Genomic DNA, 24,180 nt, shown 5'->3' with positions numbered 1-24,180 from the left:
TAAGCATTGTTAACAACTTATCCAATATCAATTATCTTAATCTAACAATAAGTCGTAATTTCCGCAAAAAGAAAAAGATTTAAAACGACGACAACAAACTGTGCCACTAAGTCTTTACATGTTTTTACCCTTCTTTCATTGGTGGTGACACGTCAGTTGACTTCTAACTTCGCATATATTCGGTTTTTCCCTGTTTGGGAAGGAAGGGGAACCGTAGCGACTGGTTTGAAACCGACGACCTTACAGAATCGCTGAAAGTGCCGTCGTCGGTACGGAATGATGTCCAGTCGGTGGGCTTGAAAGGGAAACCGATCGGTGCGATAACGACGAAATATAGAATACGGTCTTCGAGCCGTTGGATGTACCGAGAGCTTTACGTTGATTAGTTTCTGATACGGGTAAATAAGGTTCCCTGCAAATTTTGCAACCTCCATATTCTTCCCGGGCGAACACTGGGATGATTTTCTTTTGTATTCCGTGAAAAGTAAAATAAATCAATATTTTAGGGATGAATTGTACATCTTTAATGGTATTATAGTACTAAATGAAGTACAGCTGCAAAATAAGCAGTATCTTATCGCAGTATTTGATGTTTTCCTAGGGAGAAGAATGACGTGTTTGACGCTGAATGATTACTACCTATCTTACTTTTCGTGTGGTATTAACTAGGAAATTAACTTTAGGCGTATTAAATTATGACAGCAAAAACTCGCCCCATGGCATTTACCACGTTATTGATGTCCACAATATGAGCTTTTTATTGACTTCCTGAAAATTCAGCGGAGGTAACGTCATGTTTTTACGCTAAACACCAGAGTAGTTGTCTAGTATTTTTTTAAATTTAATGCTTAAAACTCACCCTATCGCTGTGTTATTTTTTCAGAGTTGGGAAGCCCTACCACCAGACACCGCCACCTTTACTCCTGATATCACGCCGCTCATACTCGCCGCGCATAGAGACAACTATGAGATCATCAAAATTCTCCTCGACAGGGGTGCCACTCTTCCTATGCCACACGATGTAAGGTAAGTGCGCTTTCCTAAGAAATACATTGTGGTCTGAATATGCAGCTGAATATTAGTTAGGGGAGAACATGTTTGTATGAATATTTTTGCAAATGAATTTTGTTTGTACAAAATAGGGCAACTTCGTTTTAGAGAAATAATTCTATAATGAAATGAAAATTATAAATACCAATTTAATTTTTATTCATTCGGTATCCGGCATTCGTATGGTAGTTATTCTATAAAACTTCATAAGATCTTCATCTAAGTTCAATTAAGGATGCTAAGTTTACTTAAGTAAATTAATTAAAAAGTCTAAATGCTCGTGAGTTATTCATTGATCCCAATGTAAAAAAAGACAAACCCTGCCAAATTTCCTAGAGGTGGATCGTAGGGTATTCTGTAGATGTAGATGAACAATGATTCCTGATTAAAATTAAACTGCCAGGGATCGTATTAAATGATAATAATAAATTGATAACCTTTCCGGGTGGATAGATACAGTGCGATATCAATAATTAATTATTCATTAGGTAATTATAGAAAATCGTAGTTCAATTAATGGATTCCCATTAAAACTAATTGTCTAGCTCAGACGAATTATTATTGGAGCCATCAAATATGTCTAGCTCTGTGAAATATCAAATAGTGAAACAAAATGTTTCAGTTTTTCGCGGGATGTATGTACTTGGTGAAAAAAAAATTAAAAATTAGATTCGGCATCGTAAAAAGTATTTTTATCCCAATCAATAAAATTTTTAAGTGGTGCTAGTTTAAGCAATGCTAGTTTAAGGAGATATCATAAAGTGGGCTGGGGTTAATCAAAAGGAATGATTTCCAAGTATGCAAATGTATAACTATAATATATAATAATATTTCACAATATCCATAAATGGAGAAAAATTACATGCAATGTTTCCGCAAAACAGCCTTCAGTCAATTATTATCGAAGTGTCCCCGGCTCAAAAATCCCAGTAAATTTATGGTAAAAATTTCCCCATGCTTATCTTTCCCCGATATTTATTTCTACGTGAGCTTCTCTATCTAGCGTCATGGAAGCTGCAACCTTAGTTTCCCTTTTTTAACCCATCATCGTCTTTAAACCTGATAATCTTCGTAGAAACTCGAATGTCACGAGAGAAAAAAATGAATCAATCTTCAAAGGTGGTCCATCGACAGATACCCTATCGCTAAGTGTCTCCGCAGGGAAAATCGATACTCTTCCGCATTTTTTCCGTCCCTTACAAAGACGTTTCCCATTTTTTGGTCCTAGCAAGTTCTTTTTCAATCAATGACTCTTATAATGCCTGCCACCGTTTTTCGGAGCATATTTATGGACAAGGTGCTTGAAAATCGGTCCGAACTATCAAACCAAATTTTATTACGATAGGATGATGTGAAAATGCATGTGGGATCTATCGCATATTGAAAATTTATATAATGGGATACTTAGCTCAAATGAATCAATAATCAAGAAATTGATGGATAAATTATTTTAATCCCAAAAAAGTGCAAATTATTGCTTGATTAAACTCAACACATTCCTGTAATAATAGTTATTTAACTTTAGTGCTTAAATTTAATCAGTAATAATTGTATTTTTATATTTGCAAAGCTGTTTTTATGAATCTGTGACTTTAAGAAAACAATTTTTAGCTGAATAATTTAATCGGCTGCTTCCCGTTTGATTCTTATTTTATTTACTTCGTATTTTATGTGCCCTTATATTAAAACTTGCCCCGAGAAATAATTGCTATCGCGCAAAGTTTAATCAACACACAGTAAAGGCCGGATCATTCGGATATGATTCCAGTTCGACGAAGGGATTATAAGATTTCGTTTCAATTTGCTTTCACTTTATTTTCCAATGATTTCTTTAAACACCGTGCTGGAATACCGCCCACCAAAGGTTGACCGTAGCGTGTCGGCTGTCGATGTCAACGTTACCACAAGAGATTAAAGGAACGCTCTGGCAAAATGATTTCTTCATCCGGATTACGCCCTCTCACATGCATTCGGCTTGTATTGCTGCAGAGGGCATCCGGCAGCTTTGGAAATTTCGAACTCAGTTCTCGAAATAGATTGTAATTTTCCATTAGCTGTATGGCTTCGCTTTCATTAGTTTTGGTGTCATTTTTTCTATTAACTTCCAGCCGTGGTTATACCTTTTATGATTCAAATACCTTTTATTATTTTTCAACCAGCTCAATTCACTAGTGAATTAATTACCTTTCATTTCATAATTTTCATTTTCGTGGAGAATATATTGTTTAGATGGAAACTGCCTTTTCTAAAACGAATCGTAGTGTTTAGTTAAAAAATAAACGTATTCTATCTTCCCTTTTTTAAAATTGTCAAATTCTATCGTAACAAACATTTGAGTACATCTTTAAATAAAAGCTTAATAAAACACCTTTTCTCATTATTTACCGTCTAAATTGTGCGCAAATTTGACTTTTTACGGTGTTGTAAAAATTTTGTATGAAATACCTAATGCGCAGTGCAATATAGAATTAAAATATGCAACATGTCAAAACTGAGATGGGATAAAGTGATTTGATCTTTGGGTAGCGTCGAATGGATATAAAAATGAAATTTAGAAAGTTTTGGAAATGAAGCCTCTTAAACGGGTTTATTGTTTGTTTGCTTCGGTTGTGCGCACGTTACTGTCTTAACCTCCTCGGCCCTGGCGTATTTTATGCAATACATCGACGTTTAAATTTTTTACCGCTTGGCTAACACAAGGAAAATATCGTTATTTCAACTTTTACAGTGCTTCCTGGAAGATGACAGCAAAATAAAGATGCACATAAATCGATAACGTTGGTTGTTAACTTCTAATAAACAGAAAACATGAAATTCAGACCAAAAATAACGGCATATATCCCAGGACTGAGGAGGTTAAAGCAAAATGCTGATGTTGAACGATAATTAAATGTTGAACGCATGCGCTAATGTGGCTAAAATGTTTTATTTCACAAAAATATCATTCTTATTCAGTCAAGTCACCCCCTCTGCCTGTTTCATCTCCATAAATTTATATTTCCTGTGTTCCCCGATAGATGTGGCTGCGACGAGTGCGTGACTTCGCGGCAGGAAGACTCATTGCGTCACTCAAGGTCCCGCATCAACGCTTACCGGGCCCTAGCCTCTCCCTCGCTCATCGCCCTCTCCTCGAAAGACCCCATCCTCACCGCCTTCGAACTCTCTTGGGAACTCCGAAGGCTCTCCTTCCTCGAGCACGAGTTCAAGTGCGAATACCAGGTGAGTGGTGGCATATTGGTGATATTTATCAGAGCAACAATAAAATAAAATGGATGGTTAAGATTTGTAAAATAATTTTAAATACCTGGGACCTGAATTCTGTTCAGGTTTTTTCTGCTACAGTATCATCAACCAGTTTAATACCAAAGAGCTTACATATATGATCGGAAAATCAAAATTTGAATCTTTATCAATCTTCATGTATCGTAATCATTATGCTAATAATTGATATTTGCCCACTTTAGTATAAAATTCTGGAAGTTTCTGTCATTCCTTCATGTTCCTGCTATAAATTTGATTATATATTCATTATCATATGATAAAATATCTTAAGGTTGTCTAAGTAAGTATTTTCTTTGGATAATCTAACTAATGACATAAATATGTGCCCCATTGTCAGACAGTTTTTAAACACTAACTAAATGGGTGGGAGTGCTATTTTTTATCCATACATTGCCCAAGACCAACTGATTATAAATTCCCCATCCTTTTAAGCCTATATTGACTCCGACGGATTCGTCATAAGGGATAAAACTCAGTACTGGTGCGAAAAATCCCGGACTCAAAATATGAATGTACTCTGCTTCACATTAAATATTATAATAATATTTTAATATTGTATGAACGTTGAAGAGACAGTTGGGATGCAAAATCGCATAGGTAACGAAATTAAAATTGAGCCACAAAAAGTCTTATATTTCTATATACATATAGAAATTAGCTGTCACCTTTCAATTTTCTTAAGCCAGCTACATTGTTGTAGTGATGTCAATCATTTGAGAAACCATTTCTCGTGAATATGAATGTGTAATCATATAATTAATTACTTTGAATATTTTACTATCTGACTTAATTTTAGAGTTTATACCATATTTTTCATTTCTGATTTTTCGGCCTTTGTTTAGATTTGGTCATAGTGTGTAGTACCATACACTAAATAATACTAGTCATACTCATCATATTGAGAGCCATATTTCTTAATTCCATTCCAACGCAAAAACCCCCGCAAAAAGTTCAAGGAAAAATATTTTGGTAGCATGTCAAACAATCTCCTGGAGCGTAACCTCGGGAAATCGAAAGACTTCCTATTCCACTCTCAATCTCTTCTGCCTGCAGGAACTCCGAAAGCAGTGCCAGGATTTTGCGACAGCTTTGCTGGACCACACGCGGAGTTCCTACGAGCTGGAGGTGCTGCTCAACCACGACCCAACGGGGCCCGCCTTCGAGCATGGCGAACGGATGCACCTCAACAGGCTCAAGCTGGCCATCAAGCTGCGGCAGAAAAAGGTGAAATCCATCATGCAGACGAAACCGTTTCCTTGATATCGTTTTCTTTCAAACAGTCTGTGCAATTAATCCTTCATCCAGGGCCGGAACTAGGAGTTTTGTCAGGGGGGGCTAAAATCAGTTTGCCAGTTTGATCGCCCCTTCTCTCCCCCCTCCACTTAAATATAATACATCCAAAAGCATAGGCGGATCTAGAGGAGGGGGCACGTGCCCCCCCAGACCCTTAAAAATATGCAAGATTTTTAATTTTTAATACGGTCCCTTTATTATTGCGTTCGTTTTGTACTACGTGGTATCCTTGTGCCCCCTCCCCCCCAGAACAAAATCCTGGATACGTCCTTGCTTACGCCCCCTAGAAAGAAATCCTGGATCCGCCCGTGCAGTGCATACTAACAGATTGTACCCCACTTGCGTGATGGCCTAGCAGGTATATCGCTTGGCTAATGAGCGAAGGAACTTGGGTTCAAATTCCGGGTTGAAGCGCTTTAGCATCCTCAAATAAAATTTTCGCGAAGCAAGGTGGCCCAGGGAAAGGAACTGCCCACCTTGAACGTGTGCCATCACTTGGCTGTGGCTTAGTCCTATGGATCTATGGGGACTATTTTTTAGATTTGGTTGTTGAAATTAGCCCACTGAATGTATGTTTGCTATTAAGAAGTTGTATTAAGATAGCCTAATGATGTAAAATTATTTTTAAATAATTTAATTGGAAAAATAAAATAATTTTTTATATTAACTTTTCGAATTTTGCCACCCCCTGAAATCTGCCGCCCGGGGTACGTACCCCCTCTGCCCTGCCCTAGTTCCGGGCCTGCCTTCTAACAGATGCATATAAGTACAGGGTGTTTCAGGTTGACTCTGCAATACTTCAGAAGGTGGTAGGGAAGACAGTTTGAAGCATTTTTTTGTCCATAAACATGGGGTCGCAACTCATTAGTTACTGAGCTATGGCGACCTAAACATCATTTTGGATGCTTTTTGCAGTTACCACGAAAACATTTGTTCTTGGATATCCAGCCTTTTTGACATTTTATTAAATAGGATGGAGTTTTAAGGACAATACATAATGAAGGTTGGACGAAAATGTGCGAATATAATTGTAGGAAACAATTTATCTCAAAATGGGTGAGATTGCGCGATCTTATTGTTGATACTTGCTCAAAGCTCTCGTTCAATTGACCTCAATGATGCAAAAACTCCCTTCAACGAAGTCTGCGCTTACGCCCAATTCATAAAAAGTGCCCCTACCAAGGTGGTTCACAAGTTGTCATGGTTGAACAGAATATCCGCGGAGAGGCTCTTTTACATTTAATTTCGATTATCCCATTGAGCATTCCTTATGCAAAACTAGCTTTGTTTTCTTCCGTCCGTACAATACTGTGTGCATTAGGGTAAATAAACTTTCAGATTTGAAGTTTGTTGAAAGGTGTTGTCTACGCTTTAAATTGCGTTTGTTCCTCGTCTCCATTCCGCTCACATTTTCACTTGATAATCTTATCAAATTACCTTTTTTTAATTGGTTACGTTTGCGAAGGTGCAGGTGGCTAGGATGGAGCTCAATTTTCCCTTTGTTAACCGTATAAGATTACTTACCATATTGGTTTACATTCGCAGAAGTTTTAGATGGATTGAATGAACCATAATTGTCCCTTCGAAAAACGTCTCAGATTACATTTCCGTATTGAGTTGCATTCCTGAGACCCGTAGATCGGCAGAAGCTCCATGTCTTCCTGTAAAATGGTTTCACATTACCTTTCGGTATCGGATGTTATTTTGGGCAGGTGGACTGTTATTTTAAGGCTTAGGAGGATGAAGTATTCGAAACCTCATTGTTAGGTGTTCATCTAATGAGCGGCATTTTTTGCCTGCTCTGTCACCAACCCAGGGAAAAAAACTTGAGTTACCTCTCCACCCTATCCATATACTTATTTCATCGTTTTATCCGTGATGGTAGTCTTTGTACCTGCAATAGGTGCGTTCTCTCAAGATCGCAAAAACTTATTTTTTCCCGTGACAGTTGCAACGCTTATAAAACATCGATCTGAAACTGAGGAACGTGAAAGTCATTCATTTTCTCGATAATTGTACTTGATGAGGGAGTTATTTCCCTCGTCAAGAGTGCATATAGAAGGAAACTAGTCAAATATCATCTAACTTGACTGGGAAACATTAAAGACATCAAGCCAGTAAAATAGAACTCCGTGCAAGCCATTCAGCGTTCGTATGTTGCTTGGTATGGAGTAGAGAGAAGCGAGATCTCGAATTGCTCCTGAAGGGTAGGCTTGCCTGGAGAGTTGGACGTCCAATATGCATTTTATTTCGTAAGTCTAAAGGGCAATACATGCGCTTTCAAGCAAAATTTCTACATAAAACTGCCAATTGAATTCGACTTAAATTATTGCACTCCAAGAATTATATCGACCACCAGGAAAATTATGGAGCACTTTCAAAATATATTATCCACAGGTATTTATTTTAGCGTTCCTTTAATTTCAGACTTTAAGTAATGAAAGCGATGGATAATAAATAGAGCAGAAAGAACGTGAAAAAAATTCAAAGAGAAATACGCAGATTGAAAGTCACACGGTGATTGCCACGGTATTAGATAATAAAAATCGATTATCATCACAACAGGAAAGGTTTTTGTGCTGAAATAACCAAGATTGAGAAAGGGCATAGGCGGATAAAGAGGGTGAAAAGTCCCCCCTCCGGAATTTTTCCCGTACTTGGGGTATGCAATTTGGGATCAAATTGGAAAGATCTCCCCACATTTCCAGGCCGCTAGAAGCCCACCAGGGCCGGCTAGATCGAAAATAACATTTTCCATCTTTTTTTAATATCGCGGTCAAGAAGGCATATTTTTAATGCGGTTTGCGGCATTTGAAACCTTATTTAATGGAGCAGATTTCCAATTGTTTTCAAGAACTTTGAGCGGGACAAGAAGATGTGGCGTCGGTTTGAAAATTTCTAATGCATGTTTTCATAAAATATGCTTGAGAGGGACAAAAAGAAGAAACGTTTTCTGGTGGTGTTTTTTAATACCTTTCGGCTGGCGAATTTAAAATATAACTTTTAGGTGGTGGAACATCGCGAAAAAATGCGATTAAAAATATGCGATTTTGGCCATTTGGCTCTTTGCTCTGGCCCTCCATAACACCCCTTTTTATTTATTGTAGTATTCTGACGATTAAGGTGCGCACCACAGGGACAGAAGTGTATGGATACTGGTGCCGAAAATGGCTTCAGGGCCTCCGAAAACGGTCCAATTTGATCCCAAATCGCATACCCCAAGTACGGGAAAAATCCCAGAGGGGGGACTTTTCACCTTTATCCGGCTATGCCCTTTACTCGATTTGTACAGCACACGGAAGACTTGGATGCCCCTTCGAATATGCAACCCGCATATCGCCTTCATACAACTAAACCCTCTATTTTGAAAACATGATTTTTCCGGTCCCAAGAAATTCGTTGTTTCGAGGTTTTTGTATATATAATAGTTGAAAAATGCACATATGAATTTTATAAGCAATGTAGGTAAACATCAACTAATTTCCTTGATGTTAGTAACAAGATAACCGGAAAATTATGAACAAACTTCATTTCATATTTGATTTTTAGTTGTTGGTCGATGAAATAATTTCACCAAAATATCCATTTTTTCTCTAATATGACCCTAAGTGGGTGGAATCCTCCCTGCTTGCCCTCAGGAAATGTTTGGGAGGGTCTTCACAAGGGTCTTTTATCTGCTATGCCCCTCCCAGTAGTCCCTCTCTACCCTCCTTGGCAAATGTTCCTGCACAGAGTGTAAAGACCTGGTTACACGATGCATTAACCTGTTTCAGTTAATGTCCGTTTGCATGAATGACTTTTGTGGACCAGAACAGAAAATGTACGAATGCATGAACCAAATTATAACAAGTGCTATTTTCTGTACTCACATGCATTCACACAAGTTGGGTGGTTAGACATTAACTCGTATGGGTTAATGCATCGTGTAACCAGGCCTTTCTACTTGCCATCTAGCTACTTAAACTGAAGGAATTAAGTCAATCTTTCCATTCACTCTCCTGTGTATTCCTTCATGAGAGTGGTCTGGCCAATTCGGGTGGTAGGCAGGGCCGGATTTACTGTAAGGCAAAATAGGCACGTGCCTAGGGGCGTCACAGTCCAAGGGGCGCCTTCTGTTACCTCATGGGAGTTGCTATGCTTTATCATAAAAATCGAGGAGAGGGTGGGGCTCAAAAGAGGAGGGGGCACTCAATGGAGAGGTGCCTATAGCATACCTTTAGGTAAATCCGGGTGGTGGGCAATCACCAAAGGGGCTTAGGGGGGCCCCACAATGCTCACATCAAATAGATTATGCAATTTATAAATAAAATAAATGTGTCAGAAGAGAAAAAGGAACCTGATGCTTTTTTGAAAGGGTTAATCAAAAAGGTTTTTTAGAGGTTTTTATTTATGTTTCAGCACAGTCTCAAGGAACAAATTCACTGAATTATTGATTATAGGACTATAAAAATGCTTAATTATAGCCATTATTAAATTTAATGAGCAGTGAAATTCTCACTTTTCATGGTATTGTTTCTTACGAGGTAAATACCTTTTATTATCTTTTATCTGGTTTTTAAGAGTCAGAGTAGCCTCAAAATCCATTTCCAATTGCTTGCAATTCCTTGAAACTTCCTTTGGGAGGACCCTTGAATCCCCAAGTAAGGAGGGAATCCCCTGCTGAGGGCTCCCAATCATTCCAAACCACCCATGTCCATCATTGACCATGTCCAGGTCCTCTCCCTTGGCTGTTTATACGAGCTGCAATTGGGGGGTATTTTTTGGCAAAACTCCCACTGCTTACTAGCTTTGAATTGACAGATCTGTAGTCTGAGCTTCACCAATTCAGGGAAAGGTCCTCCCTTTAATTTCCAGCAAAGGAGGAATTCTTTTCGTATGTTTGTTGTCAATCATGTCATCTCCAAACCTGTATCGTGTATTCCTATAAGCATAACTCTGCCAGAGTACCAACCATGATTGACGTGTCACCTTTTATTTTTAAGAAACAATCAGTAGATCCTCCTGCATGAATATCACAGGCAGCTTTTAAAGGGTTTTACAAAAAGTAACTATCACTGCACCTGTAATTGTAACTATTTACATTTTGGAATTGTAACTGATAACAAATTTTGAAAAGTTACTGTAACTGACCCCAATTCTTTTTTTTTTGGTAGTCTACTCATCTTTGGTCTTCAATGCATTAGATATCTTAATTGTGTACTCATTCTCCCAGTGCTTTGAAGTTTGATCTTGATGCATGATATTAGAGCTCATCCCAGATTAAGCTACTGCATTGTGAATTTTAGTACAGTAATGAATTAGAGATATGCTTGATTGTCTTCCTCCACTATTGAACAAAGCTACTATTTTCCCCTAAAATATCTAATTTTATCCTCCAAATTTTCATTGCAGTTTGTGGCCCATCCCAATGTTCAACAGCTCCTTGCCTCCATCTGGTATGAGGGCCTGCCCGGGTTCCGACGAAAGAACATGGCGTTGCAGGCCCTTGAGATAGTTCGCATTGGAATGCTGTTTCCCTTCTTCTCTGTCATGTATGTGCTGGCACCACACTCACGGGTCGGCCAGACAATGAGGAAGCCGTTCATCAAATTCATTTGCCATTCTGCCTCATACTTCACCTTCCTGTGTAAGTTACTGTAAAGATGTCTTACGTGGATTTACAAGCCTTAAAGTTCTTTTTCACTTTTTTACACAGTTATAAGGCAATTATTTTTCACCCGGTTCCTCATTACTTGCCTAAATTCTCTTTGATCCCATCCTACAATCTCAATTATTCCTCGCATTTTTTTTGACATCCTAGCTTTGGGCACTGGAAATATGTTTCTGATCATTGCTCAATAGCCCTCAAGCTGCGCAGCTTAGGATACAAACTAGGCATTTATAAATTGTCTCTATTCTGCATCAATGATTTTTTATTTCTATGATATAACCCTTATGCTCTTCTTGAGAAAAAGTTAGAGTCAGCAATTTTTATTGTTGTGAAGCCTTTTTTTTTCCCAAAATCTCTTTTCCTTTTTGCTATTCTCATAAATTTTATCAGTTCAAAATTACATATTTGTATCAAATTCATGCCACTCAACAAGTCATACCCCTATGTTTTGTTTTTCACTTGAAATATCTCAAGTGCCTACTCACTTCAAATTTCCATATTGTAATTTATAATTTAACTTTAGTTTTTGCTTTATAATATGTAATTTCATTTGTTTCCATTTCATTATTTGGATTTATACCTGGAAATTTAAGTCCCCATAGTGGGAATGATGGTAGAAAGATAGCCATTCAACAGAGAAGAATATGCAAATGAGATGATACTCTCTATGCTAGAATAATACCTTAAATGATGATCATTTACTTGCTCCTTTTTTTGTCATAGTCTCTTTCTGTGTATTTTTGTAGTCCTCCTGATCCTCGCGTCTCAGCGAATAGAGGCCGTGGTGGGGGATTGGTTTGGGACAAGCTCACCAGGGACTGCCGTCTTTGACCCATCGGACGTGAGCACTAAGCGCGGAGCGGCCCCATCTGTTGTCGAATGGCTTATCCTGGCCTGGGTCAGCGGTGAGTCAACATTTGACTTCATTCACATGAATTGCCGTGAGAAAAAATACACCTGGTCCAAATAATATCACAGTAACGCAGCAGGTTTGAAAGGAACTACGTTTGATTTAATGTCTAAACAGGGGTTGGTGTATTTGGACGCAAAGGTATATAGTGAAAATTCATTAAAAAATACCAAGGAAGAAACTTAAACTATACCGAAAGTGAAAAAAAAAACAAATTTCTTCTATAAGAACTAACAAAAATAAAAAGACAAATTAAATATAATCCTCAAATTTGCTTCTCTTTTTTTACAAAATATAACAGAGCATAAACTTTTTCATCTTACATTCATATCTTACTTTTGTCTCATTCATTTGAAACAATACTTTTTTAGCATTTTAATTGTTTTTCCTGACATGATACTCTAGTGTACACTAATTTCCTTGTGACTTAAACTGGTGGATGCTGCGGAGTTATAGGGAGAATGGTCTGATCAAAAATTGGAGAAAACTTTATCTTTCTCCCAGTAAACATAAGATTAATGACCCTCTGATTACATGCAACATGGGTAAAATTGTGCTGGAGGAATTTAAAATCTTCTATCTCTGATATTGTTTATACTTCCATTTGGAAAGGTTTAATATGGAGCGAAGTGAAGCAGCTCTGGGACGTGGGCCTCGAGGAGTATGCCAACGACATGTGGAACGTCATCGATTTTGTCACCAACTCGTTATATGTTGCAACTGTAGCCCTAAGAATAGTAGCGTACTATCAGGTAAGTAACTCTTATCATCTCAATCCTATGAAGTCTCTGTCAAATTGTTGTTGTCTTTGCAGAAAAAATCTGTGAGTGTATTTTTTGGTCACTTCAGCAAAAGCGTTCTAAAAATATAACTGGAGAAGGTTGAGAGGTAATGAGGGTGCTCTGCTGCTGACTAGAGCATTTCAGGTTCCAATCTTGGCTGAGTCACTCTCAGAATAGGGTGGTTTCCTATTATTTTTTTATTGCCTAAATCAAAAGATTATTACTCCTGGAGTACATATTTCATGCTTTTAGAATTTTAAATTACAATATCTATATTTCGTAATTAAATGAAAAGTGAAAATTTTCAATCGCGCGAAAACACGTCGGCTAAGTATGAATGCTGGGAAAAGCCCGTTTGACTTCTGGCCGCTGCTGTGTGAGCCCAACTTGGTGCGAGGCTATGAATGCCGCTACGATGCAGGCTGCTTGCTGCCGAGCATGGGGGTAGTGTAGAGTACCCTGCTAGCAGGTAGCGCTTGGCTGAAATAAGGATTATTAATGCCCTATCAAGCAAAGGAAACTTTCTGACCATAGGCAATTTTAATAGGTGATTATTAAGAAATGTTTCCCTGAGCTCTGTGCCTCATGTATGCATTGGTAATCTCAGACGATGTAAAACTAATACCTACTCGTATAGAATCTAGGTCCCTGTGACGTCAATTAGAGTGGCATCGCATGGGTGCCAATCTGGCCTTTATCAAATGAGGTTAAAATTGAACATTAACATTCCTCTAAACTGGGATTTCTAAAACCAAATAATTTGTATGTTGTGAATACACAAATGGTGGGTAATGAATCTCAATCATTGCCTATCATTCTCTTTGATGAAGGAAACTACCCTATTCGAAGTTAAAGTTCAGGGACTTTGGCTGAAATGAGTTTGGGAGTTGAGCTTGAGCTCCTAAGTTATACCAACTCATCACCCGTTTGCAATGCAATGTAATGATAAATACCATCACTGAAAACAACTCCACACTATGGTGCTAATGCTGACTCTGTTGAAATTAAGATCATGGATCTCCCAGAATATTCTCCATTGAAGAATGAATGGTCCACTTGTAAGTGTTGCACCTCTCAGAATTTAATTTGTAATAATAATTGACCAATTAATGGCATATAATCCATGTCTGCGGACACTAGCATGTGGCATACTCCATTTCAAGTTCTCCAGTCACTGTCACTATAGAATTTTAGTGTCCCCTCTCAGGTCTGATTCCAACCATGGTTGGTATCAGACCTGTAAGGACCCTAGGTTGCAACCAGTGATGTCATGGCAAAATTAGCAGTTACAGAACGCACTTTCCTGAACTTTCTTTAGAAGTGAAATATTACTGTGTGTTTTTTTTATTGCAAGTCATTATGTATTTACATTTTCTTACTAAATTTTTTGTTTTGATTACGAGTGTATAAATTAGAAATTTAATACAACAAAATTGATAAAAGTGTTATTTGACTATTGTGTCTTTTGTTAACCAGTGTCGGAATGGTGTTCCAGTGCATTCCGGCACTATGACACCAATAATGCAACCTTTGGGTTTAACCACTAAAGAAGTGGAAAAATCTGCTACGTAACAGGAGTGTATTTACCAATGATGCCTGTTCGGGATTAATGTCCAAGGCCAGTGTCTTACAAGTGCTGCACTGATCACATTCATTTTCTAACCTTAGGTCCAGAAGGAGATGGCGTTTGGCGGGAGGGCGAACGACCTCCCGAGAGAAGAGTGGGACACCTGGGACCCCATGCTCATCTCTGAAGGACTCTTCTCTGCTGCAAATATATTCAGGTGAAACAAACACAGTACATATTTTTATTCATACGAAGGTTTTCATAGGTTTTTCTGCTCAATCTTCATTTTCTTGAAACTCATCTTTTGCCACTCCTACTTTAAGTGTTTTTCATTGCTTCATAATTTAATTTTACTTAACATACAGTAATAATTAGGTTTTTGTTTTATTTTTAAAAAATGAATCCTCTGGTGTAAATTTGGAATAATTTTGAAATATGTAGCCATGAAAATCTTCTAAAATCCTTACGCTAGAAAGTATGTACTGAGCGTAATTGATACTAATTCTATTCTATTGAATGCAAGCAAATGAGTTGTGCTCCACAAATTTTCTGAAACTGGTATCGTCTACTGAGAGTTTATCTGTTGACCTACTTGATGTTTTTCATCATTATCGTTGTGTCATTAGAATTCAATTAAAGTAAATATTCCATTCAATTGGTTTTTATCGGAAAAATCTCTGCCATCTTTATACAGTACTCGGTGTAATATTCTGTGTTGATATCAAGGGTGGGTAGGATAATTGCAATGGTCAGTGAATACAAGAAGACATTTGAAAACTTTGGCCTTGATATTGTACTGGTCCCAGCAACCAGGATGAACAAGCACTTGACGTGGGCTTGCCATTGGCTAGGCACTGTTTGGCGTATTGTGCCAAACTTTCAGCATGCACACAATGTCACCTCAGATGTTGGTGATTTTGATGGAGAAAGGAGCCCAAAATCATGAATTTATTGTCTCTCGAGCATTGTATCTTAAGCTTGTCAATATGGTCAATTTAGGCAGTGGTTCCTTTTAGCTATGTTTTTATATATCTTTCTCTGTTTTTCGTATATTTTTATAACCTTTTCCACTACATAATATGTCTGTCTCATAGGGAGACAATTTTTCAATGGATAGGAAATTTAAGAATGGCACACTCACAGCAGCCAGGATAGTATTGTAGTCAAACATTCTAAGTTCACTCCAGCTCTTCAAACTGGGACTCAGTCAGGCAACTTTGTGCCTTACTTACTACATATCTCACATTCACTCACTCATCCATGCACGTCAACTATCCATGCATGTCACTCCTCTATGAGCTGGAAAAAATGGATGGAGTAATAAGGAAAAGGAATGGGCTATGGCGACGATATTTACATAGTGAACATACTCCGAGCAAGAAAGAAATTTACAGTACATGACATGGAAAAATGTAAATACAACTGGAGAGTCTTAAGTGTACAATTACTCAAAAGAGACTTAATTACTGCAGTAAATTATGTGAGATAGCATGAAAATGGTGTCTGGTTCGAAATAACTTTGTATCAATTAAAAAAAAAAGTCGCCTCAAAGGTATTTAATGTGATGATAAGTACTTTAAAATGATTTGTTATTGGAATATGGTTTAATGTTTTCCTGACAAATAATGTGAGTAAATTTTTCTTGGGATTCCTACCAGTTTCATTCATCCACAACTCCATAACGGCCAACGTTTTAAGCTACGACTCGGGGCTCATCAGTGGGGTGGAGTCATGACCATCATTCAGCCCTGAGGATGAACCCTGAGTTGGAGCTTGAAATGTTGGCTGCATAGTGGCATAGCAAGGGGTCCGGACCCCCTGAAATATAAAAGCACACTTATTTTGCAACACAAAAGAAAACCAAATATGTATTGAAATAAATCATGAATTTACAAAAGATTTCTGTGAAAAATGAAGTTCTTTTGATTATGAAAAGTGTTAAAATTAGTTTAGAACCCTTAACTTAGTACCTGGTTTTGCTAAAATTTTTTGTTTTGGACCCCCCCTCAACAAAATTCCTAGCTACACCACTGGTTGGCCATCATGGATAAATTAATCTGGTGGGCATCCCGAGAACAGTTTACCCAGATTGTTTAGTGGCTTGCATGAGGGTATGTTGCTAAGAGAAAATCAACTTTTTTGTAATCAATCATTTCTCTTATTTTTCTGCAGTTCGCTCAAACTGGTGTATATATTTTCCGTAAATCCTTATTTGGGGCCTCTCCAAGTATCACTAAGCAGAATGGTAATGGATATCATGAAATTCTTCTTCCTATACGTCCTCGTTCTCTTCGCATTTTCATGTGGTAAGTAAAACATTTTGATTTCAGGAATAAAAGTTTCCTAAATAAGTAAAACCCACAGTCATAAAGGTACATTTGATTGTTTTATGTGTATTTAGCTTGTTTAAATAAAAAATAAAATATATTGATGTTTAAATATGCATCTCAATTGTCTCTTTGTGAGCATAACATCATTTATTTTACTCATTTATAATTGTTGCTTTTTATTTTGTTCAGTGGTGGATAAAAATCAACCAAGAAACACATGAAACTATGTATTCAAAACTGGGTTTTTATGTGTAAGGCAAGACAGAGCCCTATATTCTTTCCTTTGCTTTACCTTGCATATATGTATCTATACTCCCTTTAATCCTTTACAAGGCTTAAAAAAACTATTAAACCAATAAAAATTGAAATTTTTTTCAAAATTTTGATGGGGTCATGACCCCTGTGAAATCTCCCCTAAATCCACCCCTGCTCTCACTTAACATGAAATTCACTTCACGTAACACTTTATAGGAACATATCTTTAGTGTTAAGGGAGGTGTAACAATGCTTTCATTGATTAGGAGAGGGTATTCAAGAGGGTGACCAGACAGGGCATAATTTGAACCTCTGGAGGACTTAAGTGTTGCAGCAGTGTGTGGAACTCTGCTTCACTGGTGAGTTGGGTGGGATCTCTATGGTGATGGTCTATTATTTTCTGCATGGTAAAATAATGGGAATAATGTAAGCTCCCTTTCAGCACCTTGTTTATCAGTCCATGAATATCTCCTATTTTTCTGTCGCATAGTGCCTACAACTCCTGTGGTTCCGTACTTGTGAACAATGAAAAATTGCAGAATAAACTGCACAGTTCCTCTTCAGAAGCAGATTTCCATATTTCAAAAGTGCTAATATACCAGCATTTTTGTGTGATGAAAGTACGCATCAATGATATGACAAGCCATCATCACAGATTTGATGTCAAAGTACAAAGACGTTTGCTGCTTGATTCAACAGGTCTCAACCAGCTGCTTTGGTACTATGCCGACATGGAGAAGCAGAGGTGTCCTAATGCAACGACGTCGTTTGACCAGAAGGCCCCAAATGATCCCGATGCCTGTGTAGTGTGGCGGAGGTTTGCAAAGTGAGTGAGCAGAGTGGTGTTGCTTGGTGTTTCTGTTATTTGGAAAATAAGCACTTTCCATGACCTCTTAAATTCAATTTTGAATAAGCAATTCATTGAATTCTTATGTGTTTTTTGGGAACAGTTTGTTTTTATTTTTCTATTGGTAATGTTCAGGAATTCTCAATTTTCTTCAAAAATTTCTATGGTGGATGTCAAAGGCGGATCCAGGATTATTTTCTGGGGGGGCACAAGGGTCTGACAGGCCAACAGTCATCTCACATTTGAGATTAAAAACAGCATAGAATAATTACAGTTTGAAATACTTTCTTTATTTTTATATGAAAGTTATTAATATGAAATATAATGAACTGAGGCTCCGTAGTATGCAAAACGAAATGAACGTATTGATAGCTATATAAGAAATTTCGTCTATTTTTTAAGTGTCTGGGGGTCACATCCCCCCCTTAATCTGCCTATGGTGGATGAATAAAATGTTTATTTGCAATACTTACTGTTAAAATTTGAAACTATAGTAAGTGTTTTTTTTCACCAAAAATAAAACTCACAATAATTTTTGCTGTAAATATTATGAGGTTTATAGTTACGTATTGTAATTGTTTTCATGAAGCCATCTTACATGCATGGAATTTATGTGACAAGTTAATGAAACCAAAATTGTCTCTTTGACTCAAAAAGCTAGTCCATAGAAAAAGTTTGGCTCATACATTGGAGAAAATTCTTAAATTAGGAAGCTATTTAATGAGCCTGATCTGTGGGATCTGTGGCATATGTTTTTATATCCATCATCGGCTAGACAAATTGCTGGTTTGTTGGACCACACTTCTCCAATTTGGGTTAAATATAATGTATTGGAAAAACTAAAATCTTCTCTACATTCCTGTCATTCTTTCACAGTTTGTTCGAGACGACCCAAACACTCTTCTGGGCCGTTTTTGGCCTAGTGGACTTGGACAACTTTGAGCTGGCAGGCATCAAGAGCTTCACACGCTTCTGGGGCATGCTCATGTTTGGCACCTACTCCGTCATCAATATCGTGGTCTTGCTCAACCTCCTTATTGCCATGATGAATCACTCCTATCAACTGATCTCCGTGAGTGGGGTTAGGGAGACAACTCAAATCCATTCATGTCGGCACGGTAGATGAAGTGTAGAGGAGCTCATGTAGTTGATCTGTTCTTAATCCATTGGGTACATGCAAGTTTAGTTTTTGTTCTCGCAGAGATGTACATAAAATAGACTTCATTTTTAGGAATTATGATAAATAGCTGAAACCAATTGAGTAAATAAATAAATTAAATAAGCAAAAAAAACAAATATTTTTGGAAGGCTTCTCGGGATTCCCGTTAGGTAATTGTTGACAACATTTCCTAGTAGCCTTACAAGATGCTGTACTCCTGGAAAATACCACAGATTATTTTTAGAACAGATATATTTCAGAGCAACGCGGATAACATCATCTTTTAACTGCTCTGTTTTTGTTCCAACAGAGATGACAATATTGGAGAGATCCTTTGTTAAATCTATTCACATTCTTTGATCTATACACATGTATGATGAAATATTTCATTGTATTTTTCATTCTTTTATCATGTCTTAATTGAAAATAACTCTGTGTTAAAAGATTAGCTTCCACTGCGCTAATTTGACTCCCTTAATTAACGCGGATGGATTCGGTCATTAGGGATTTTGAGTATGAACCACAATGTTTGAATGCTGGAACAAGACTAAAAAATTTATTTAATTCGTTCGTCACCTGTTCAACGTACAAAAAACAAAAGCAAATCAGAATTCGTGCAAAGATACAAAATTATAATATTTATGAAATTAACGCCACTTTAACACTATGACATTTTAGTTTTTTATCTATAACATGTTTGAAAAATCTAAAAACATTTATATTAAGGCACCTCAGAAATTGTGGTGTGATGATTCAAACCTTATGTTTATTTGCAAGCTTGTGTAGTTGAATTTCCAGGAGTTACTGAGGTTTTTATTCGACCCAAATGGAATTAAAAACATTATTTTTAGTCCTTCTATGGTAGAGCTGAATTTAAAGCAATTCAGGAATTTGTACTGCCTGCATGTACCCAATTCTAATCTTTGCAGTAATGCCTTATCTCTAACAAAAATGCTCACTCTATACCTACTTACTGTGAAAACCGATGAAATAGGCCTGGAAATAATTTATCAGCCCAGGAGAGGGAGGTAAAACTGTCTAATCAAAGGGATTTCATTATCACTCAAATGGGTTCTCCCTCATAAGTCTAAATAATGAGGGAGACGTCTTGGTATTGTTATAATGTAGCTTGAGTGGCTGTTATTGTAGTAGATCTACATAACAGGAATGCATTTAGACTGATTGAATAGTATGCTTATCTCTCACCTTATCTAAACCTCTTCAAGCCCATCTGGATAATTTCTTCCTTTATTCTTCAGTATTTTTTATACAGCTCAAAAAGCTCAGTCTTTCCAATTAAATAGTTTTCAGCTTGTTCCAGCTCCAGTCAAGTCTTTGGTGAGAATGGAAATGAAAATAAAATTTCTAGCTGACATAAATTCTTTTTAATAATATTTGGCTCGATTTTATAGCTCTTCAATCAATTACACTGGATTTTTTAATCTTCCTCTGAAGGAATTAAGAAATATTTCCTGATCAAATTGAGCAGTGAATGTCTTTTAATGACTGGTTGGTATTTCAAGCTGGACTATCTTCTTTCCCTTGTTTCTTTTTTGTAATTTTTAGGGAAATATTTTAGGCATTGATTATTTTAGTGGTCAATCATAACTTCACTTTCCTGCTGCCATTGTAAGATTGAGACACTTGGTAGAGTGGAATGGGTGTTATATGTGATGAATTTTCAGATGCATTAGGCATGTTTTGATTTATTTTCTGGAATTTTGGCTTGGAGGTGTAGGATAATTTTTTTGTCATTTATTCATTTGCAGTATATGTAATATATATTTCAGTGACATAATAAATCAGAAAAAATTCCAGTCTACATACAAACTACTTGACTCCATTACCTACTTTGTTGAGCACTTTTGAAGATAGAACTTAAAAGACAATACTGGAAAAATTGCAAAGTTTTGTAGGTAATCATTATAAACTGCCTCGATATTTTGTTTTATTTCTTGAGAGAGATTATGTAAAGTAATATCTTTGCTATTTTTTTTCATTTAGCTAGTGGCAGTGTTAGATGCTAAAAAGAAGAAAATTGAGGTTATGATCCATCAGTCAACAATTAGTACTCACCCATGACATTGGCTGCATTTGTTTACTTATCTGGTGGGAAAAAACATAATGTATTTCTTGGAATGCTGGCATGCACTCAGTGCAGATTAAAGAGTAGGAGGGGGATGGTGGCCCACTACCCCTTGAGTTAATTTCTGGAAAATTTGAAAAGATGGTACATTCTATGTGGCTTTTCGAGGACATATTTGTTTCACCATATTTAGCTAACAATTTTAAAGATATTATAGAATATCTTACAATTTACAGGAATCAAAGTGAATTGTCTACATATTATCAGACTCAATGATTACTGAATGAGATTTGCGGTATAAAATCAAGGTGTCATGAAAGATAGTGAACGTCCACAAAAAATGATCTTAATCGGCCAATGTATGCATCACATATTCACATCACATCCCCAGTGAGAAATGGGTGGTGGAATCCATGTGGAACCCACGTGGAATCCACGTTGAGTGGTGGATATTTGGTGGTGGTGGATATTGAGTGGTTGGACCCACGTGGAATCCACGTTGATTTCAAGTGGATTTGTGGTGATTATCATAAAATGTTAAACAGAATTTCTAATTTGTGGAACTTAACTCTCTGGTGACATTGCGTCATTTATCATCCTGAAACCACGCTAGTTATGTGAAAATGTATCGCACATTCTATTTTTATATAATTCGTGGAAAGGCAGCCATGAGAGCACATGAAAAATCGTAGACACATATATAGAAGGTTTAGATATAGAGTGGTTGAGGTTTTAATGGTTTTAGGACAGCACCAACTGCTGTTTTAATTTTTCCACCAAATTTCCACGTGGGTTCCACGTTGATTCCACGACCAAAAACACGTGGTATCCACGTTACATCTCCACGTGGGTTCCACGTGGATTCCACCACCCATTTCTCACTGGGATCTAGTCAGAACTATCACAATTATGATTTTCATTAGAGTTTTAATGAGTAATGTGATTAGTGATGGCAAGAAATTACTTTAGAGGGAATAAAACTGAACTGCTGAAGGTGGCGACATAAAATCCTACAGATGTGGACAACAGTGAAACACTTAGATCTTCAACAATTCCAAAAATTGCAAACTGGTAAAATTTAGTAATCTGAAGTCATGGAATTTATTCAAATCATGATAACTCTCTTTCTTTGTGAGCATTTTACTAACTAAAATATAATTTTCAATCATAATAAACAGCATTTATGCAAATACACTCCAGCAATTCAAGAAATATTTAATATTAACAGAATCAGATCAATGAAACCTGTTGCATGGATAAGTTGGAAGGGTTGGTTGCTCTCATCAAGGTTAAAGTGCCTTTGTCATCTCCCAACAGTATGGGCAGAAAGGAGCGGTTTTTGACTCATTCGCTTGCATCCAAGATTAAAATTTTAAAAAGTAATCAGGAAATCACCAAATTAGCAGCACAGTTGAGCATTTTGAATTCAGAATTCTCTAATCTGGGAACATCGATAATCTGGCAATATTTCCTAGGCTTACTTCACCGGAATCATAAATTCTTCAGAATAATTGCATTTGTCTTCACCTCCTTAAATTGTTGCCTACCCTTAGCAAAAATACTATGTGCTGTATCTGTCCACAATAGAACGCAAAGTTACTCTAAGAAAACTTAATTGCCAAGTCCGAAACTACTACATGCACTGGCCATGTGATGCAGAGACTTGCTTGGATGTGGAAAGGCTCCACATTGCAGGCTTGGCTCATTACAGAAAAGGCGAAAGACTGACATGAGTAATGCAAGACTTTTTAATGAGCTCTCCTTATTTATTATTACGAAAAAAAGATCGTAGGTGTGAAAGAAATTAATGTACAACAAAGATTGAAGACATAGCTATGCATAGCATATTGCATGTCAGGTTGCGGAGATGGGCAGAAGAAAAGTTGGTGCAGTGGAAATGGGCCTGTGTGAAGAAACCCTTTTACCAATGGCAAGAATCTCCGTGGTTTTGTGGTTTATTTGTTTACTGCTGACGATAAATTCATCTCTCACAATATGATCAATTGCAGAGGGAAATTCAGAGTCAGTTACAGTCAAAATGTGTCACTGAAACAGAGGAAAAATCTCGTAATTCACTCTTGGTAAGAGAGTAAGCACTCTTTTTTTTTTTTTAAAAAAAAAGGGACTATGGGTGGATGTGCTGAGGCAATATTTAAGGATAATTGCTGCTTGAAGAATCTGTACATTTCCCATGATGACGAAACCCTTCATCCATACAGGAACGTGCTGACACAGAGTGGAAGTTTGCCCGCAGCAAGCTGTGGATCAGCTACTTTGAGGAGGGAGGCACCGTCCCTCCACCCTTCAACGTCATCCCAACGCCCAAGAGCGCGTGGCACTTTGCCAGGTGGCTCCACCGTCGCCTTTGTGGTCACTCCCGCTCAGCCAAGAAGGAGCATATGCGAACCATTCGGGTGAGATGCGATCCTGAGAGGACCTCAGGCTTCTTTTTTCCATGTCTCTTTAGTCCTAAGATCATTTAACACACTCAATGCAGATGCCATGAATTCAAGGCATCCCGTGTGTCTTCTCCTGTGACTGGATACAAGTCGTTTGCTTGCAGCAGATTTTTTGCCTTCTTTTTATTATAATATATTTATTATAATTTTATTATAATATTTAATATTTTATTTATTAAATGTGAAAATTTTAATAATTTTGAACTATGTATGAATGTGTACGATTAAGGAAGACAATATCTGATATTATTGCAAAATATTTTTTCCGCGTTGCGGTGTGTTATGATAAATTTTCTCAGCATTGAGTGTGTTAAAAGTGGATGTATTGCTAATGCCCCATTCGCAGAGCTATCATGAATACAATCATCCAGGGGCGCAGCTAGGAATTAAGGCTAGGGGGGTTTAGGTGCAACTAATACCGGGGTGTGTTGGGGTGTAGTATACTCACCAGGATAAGCAGTAAGTGCGAGATTAATAAATTGCGGAATTTTAAAGATAAATGGTTCAAAA

The 24,180-nt window shown here is 37.2% G+C and overlaps 1 protein-coding gene across 1 annotated transcript in view; it reads left to right on the top strand.

The window, feature by feature from the left end:
• The window catches only part of LOC124162512 (transient receptor potential-gamma protein-like), a 168,406-nt gene that overhangs the window by 127,703 nt on the left and 16,523 nt on the right, over positions 1-24,180 (top strand). The window contains exons 4-14 of the mRNA XM_046539078.1: positions 884-1,026; positions 4,068-4,269; positions 5,386-5,556; positions 11,017-11,251; positions 12,022-12,180; positions 12,798-12,937; positions 14,636-14,751; positions 16,707-16,840; positions 17,819-17,945; positions 18,843-19,038; positions 23,431-23,625. Of these exons, the coding sequence (XP_046395034.1) occupies positions 884-1,026; positions 4,068-4,269; positions 5,386-5,556; positions 11,017-11,251; positions 12,022-12,180; positions 12,798-12,937; positions 14,636-14,751; positions 16,707-16,840; positions 17,819-17,945; positions 18,843-19,038; positions 23,431-23,625 (1,818 nt within the window). The remainder of the gene's footprint in view (positions 1-883; positions 1,027-4,067; positions 4,270-5,385; positions 5,557-11,016; positions 11,252-12,021; positions 12,181-12,797; positions 12,938-14,635; positions 14,752-16,706; positions 16,841-17,818; positions 17,946-18,842; positions 19,039-23,430; positions 23,626-24,180) is intronic.

Source organism: Ischnura elegans, chromosome 7, assembly GCF_921293095.1.
Source record: "Ischnura elegans chromosome 7, ioIscEleg1.1, whole genome shotgun sequence".
Taxonomy (NCBI): Eukaryota; Metazoa; Arthropoda; class Insecta; order Odonata; family Coenagrionidae; genus Ischnura; species Ischnura elegans.
The sequence above is the reverse complement of the archived record's forward strand: the minus strand, read 5'-3'. Positions and strand labels throughout refer to the sequence as shown.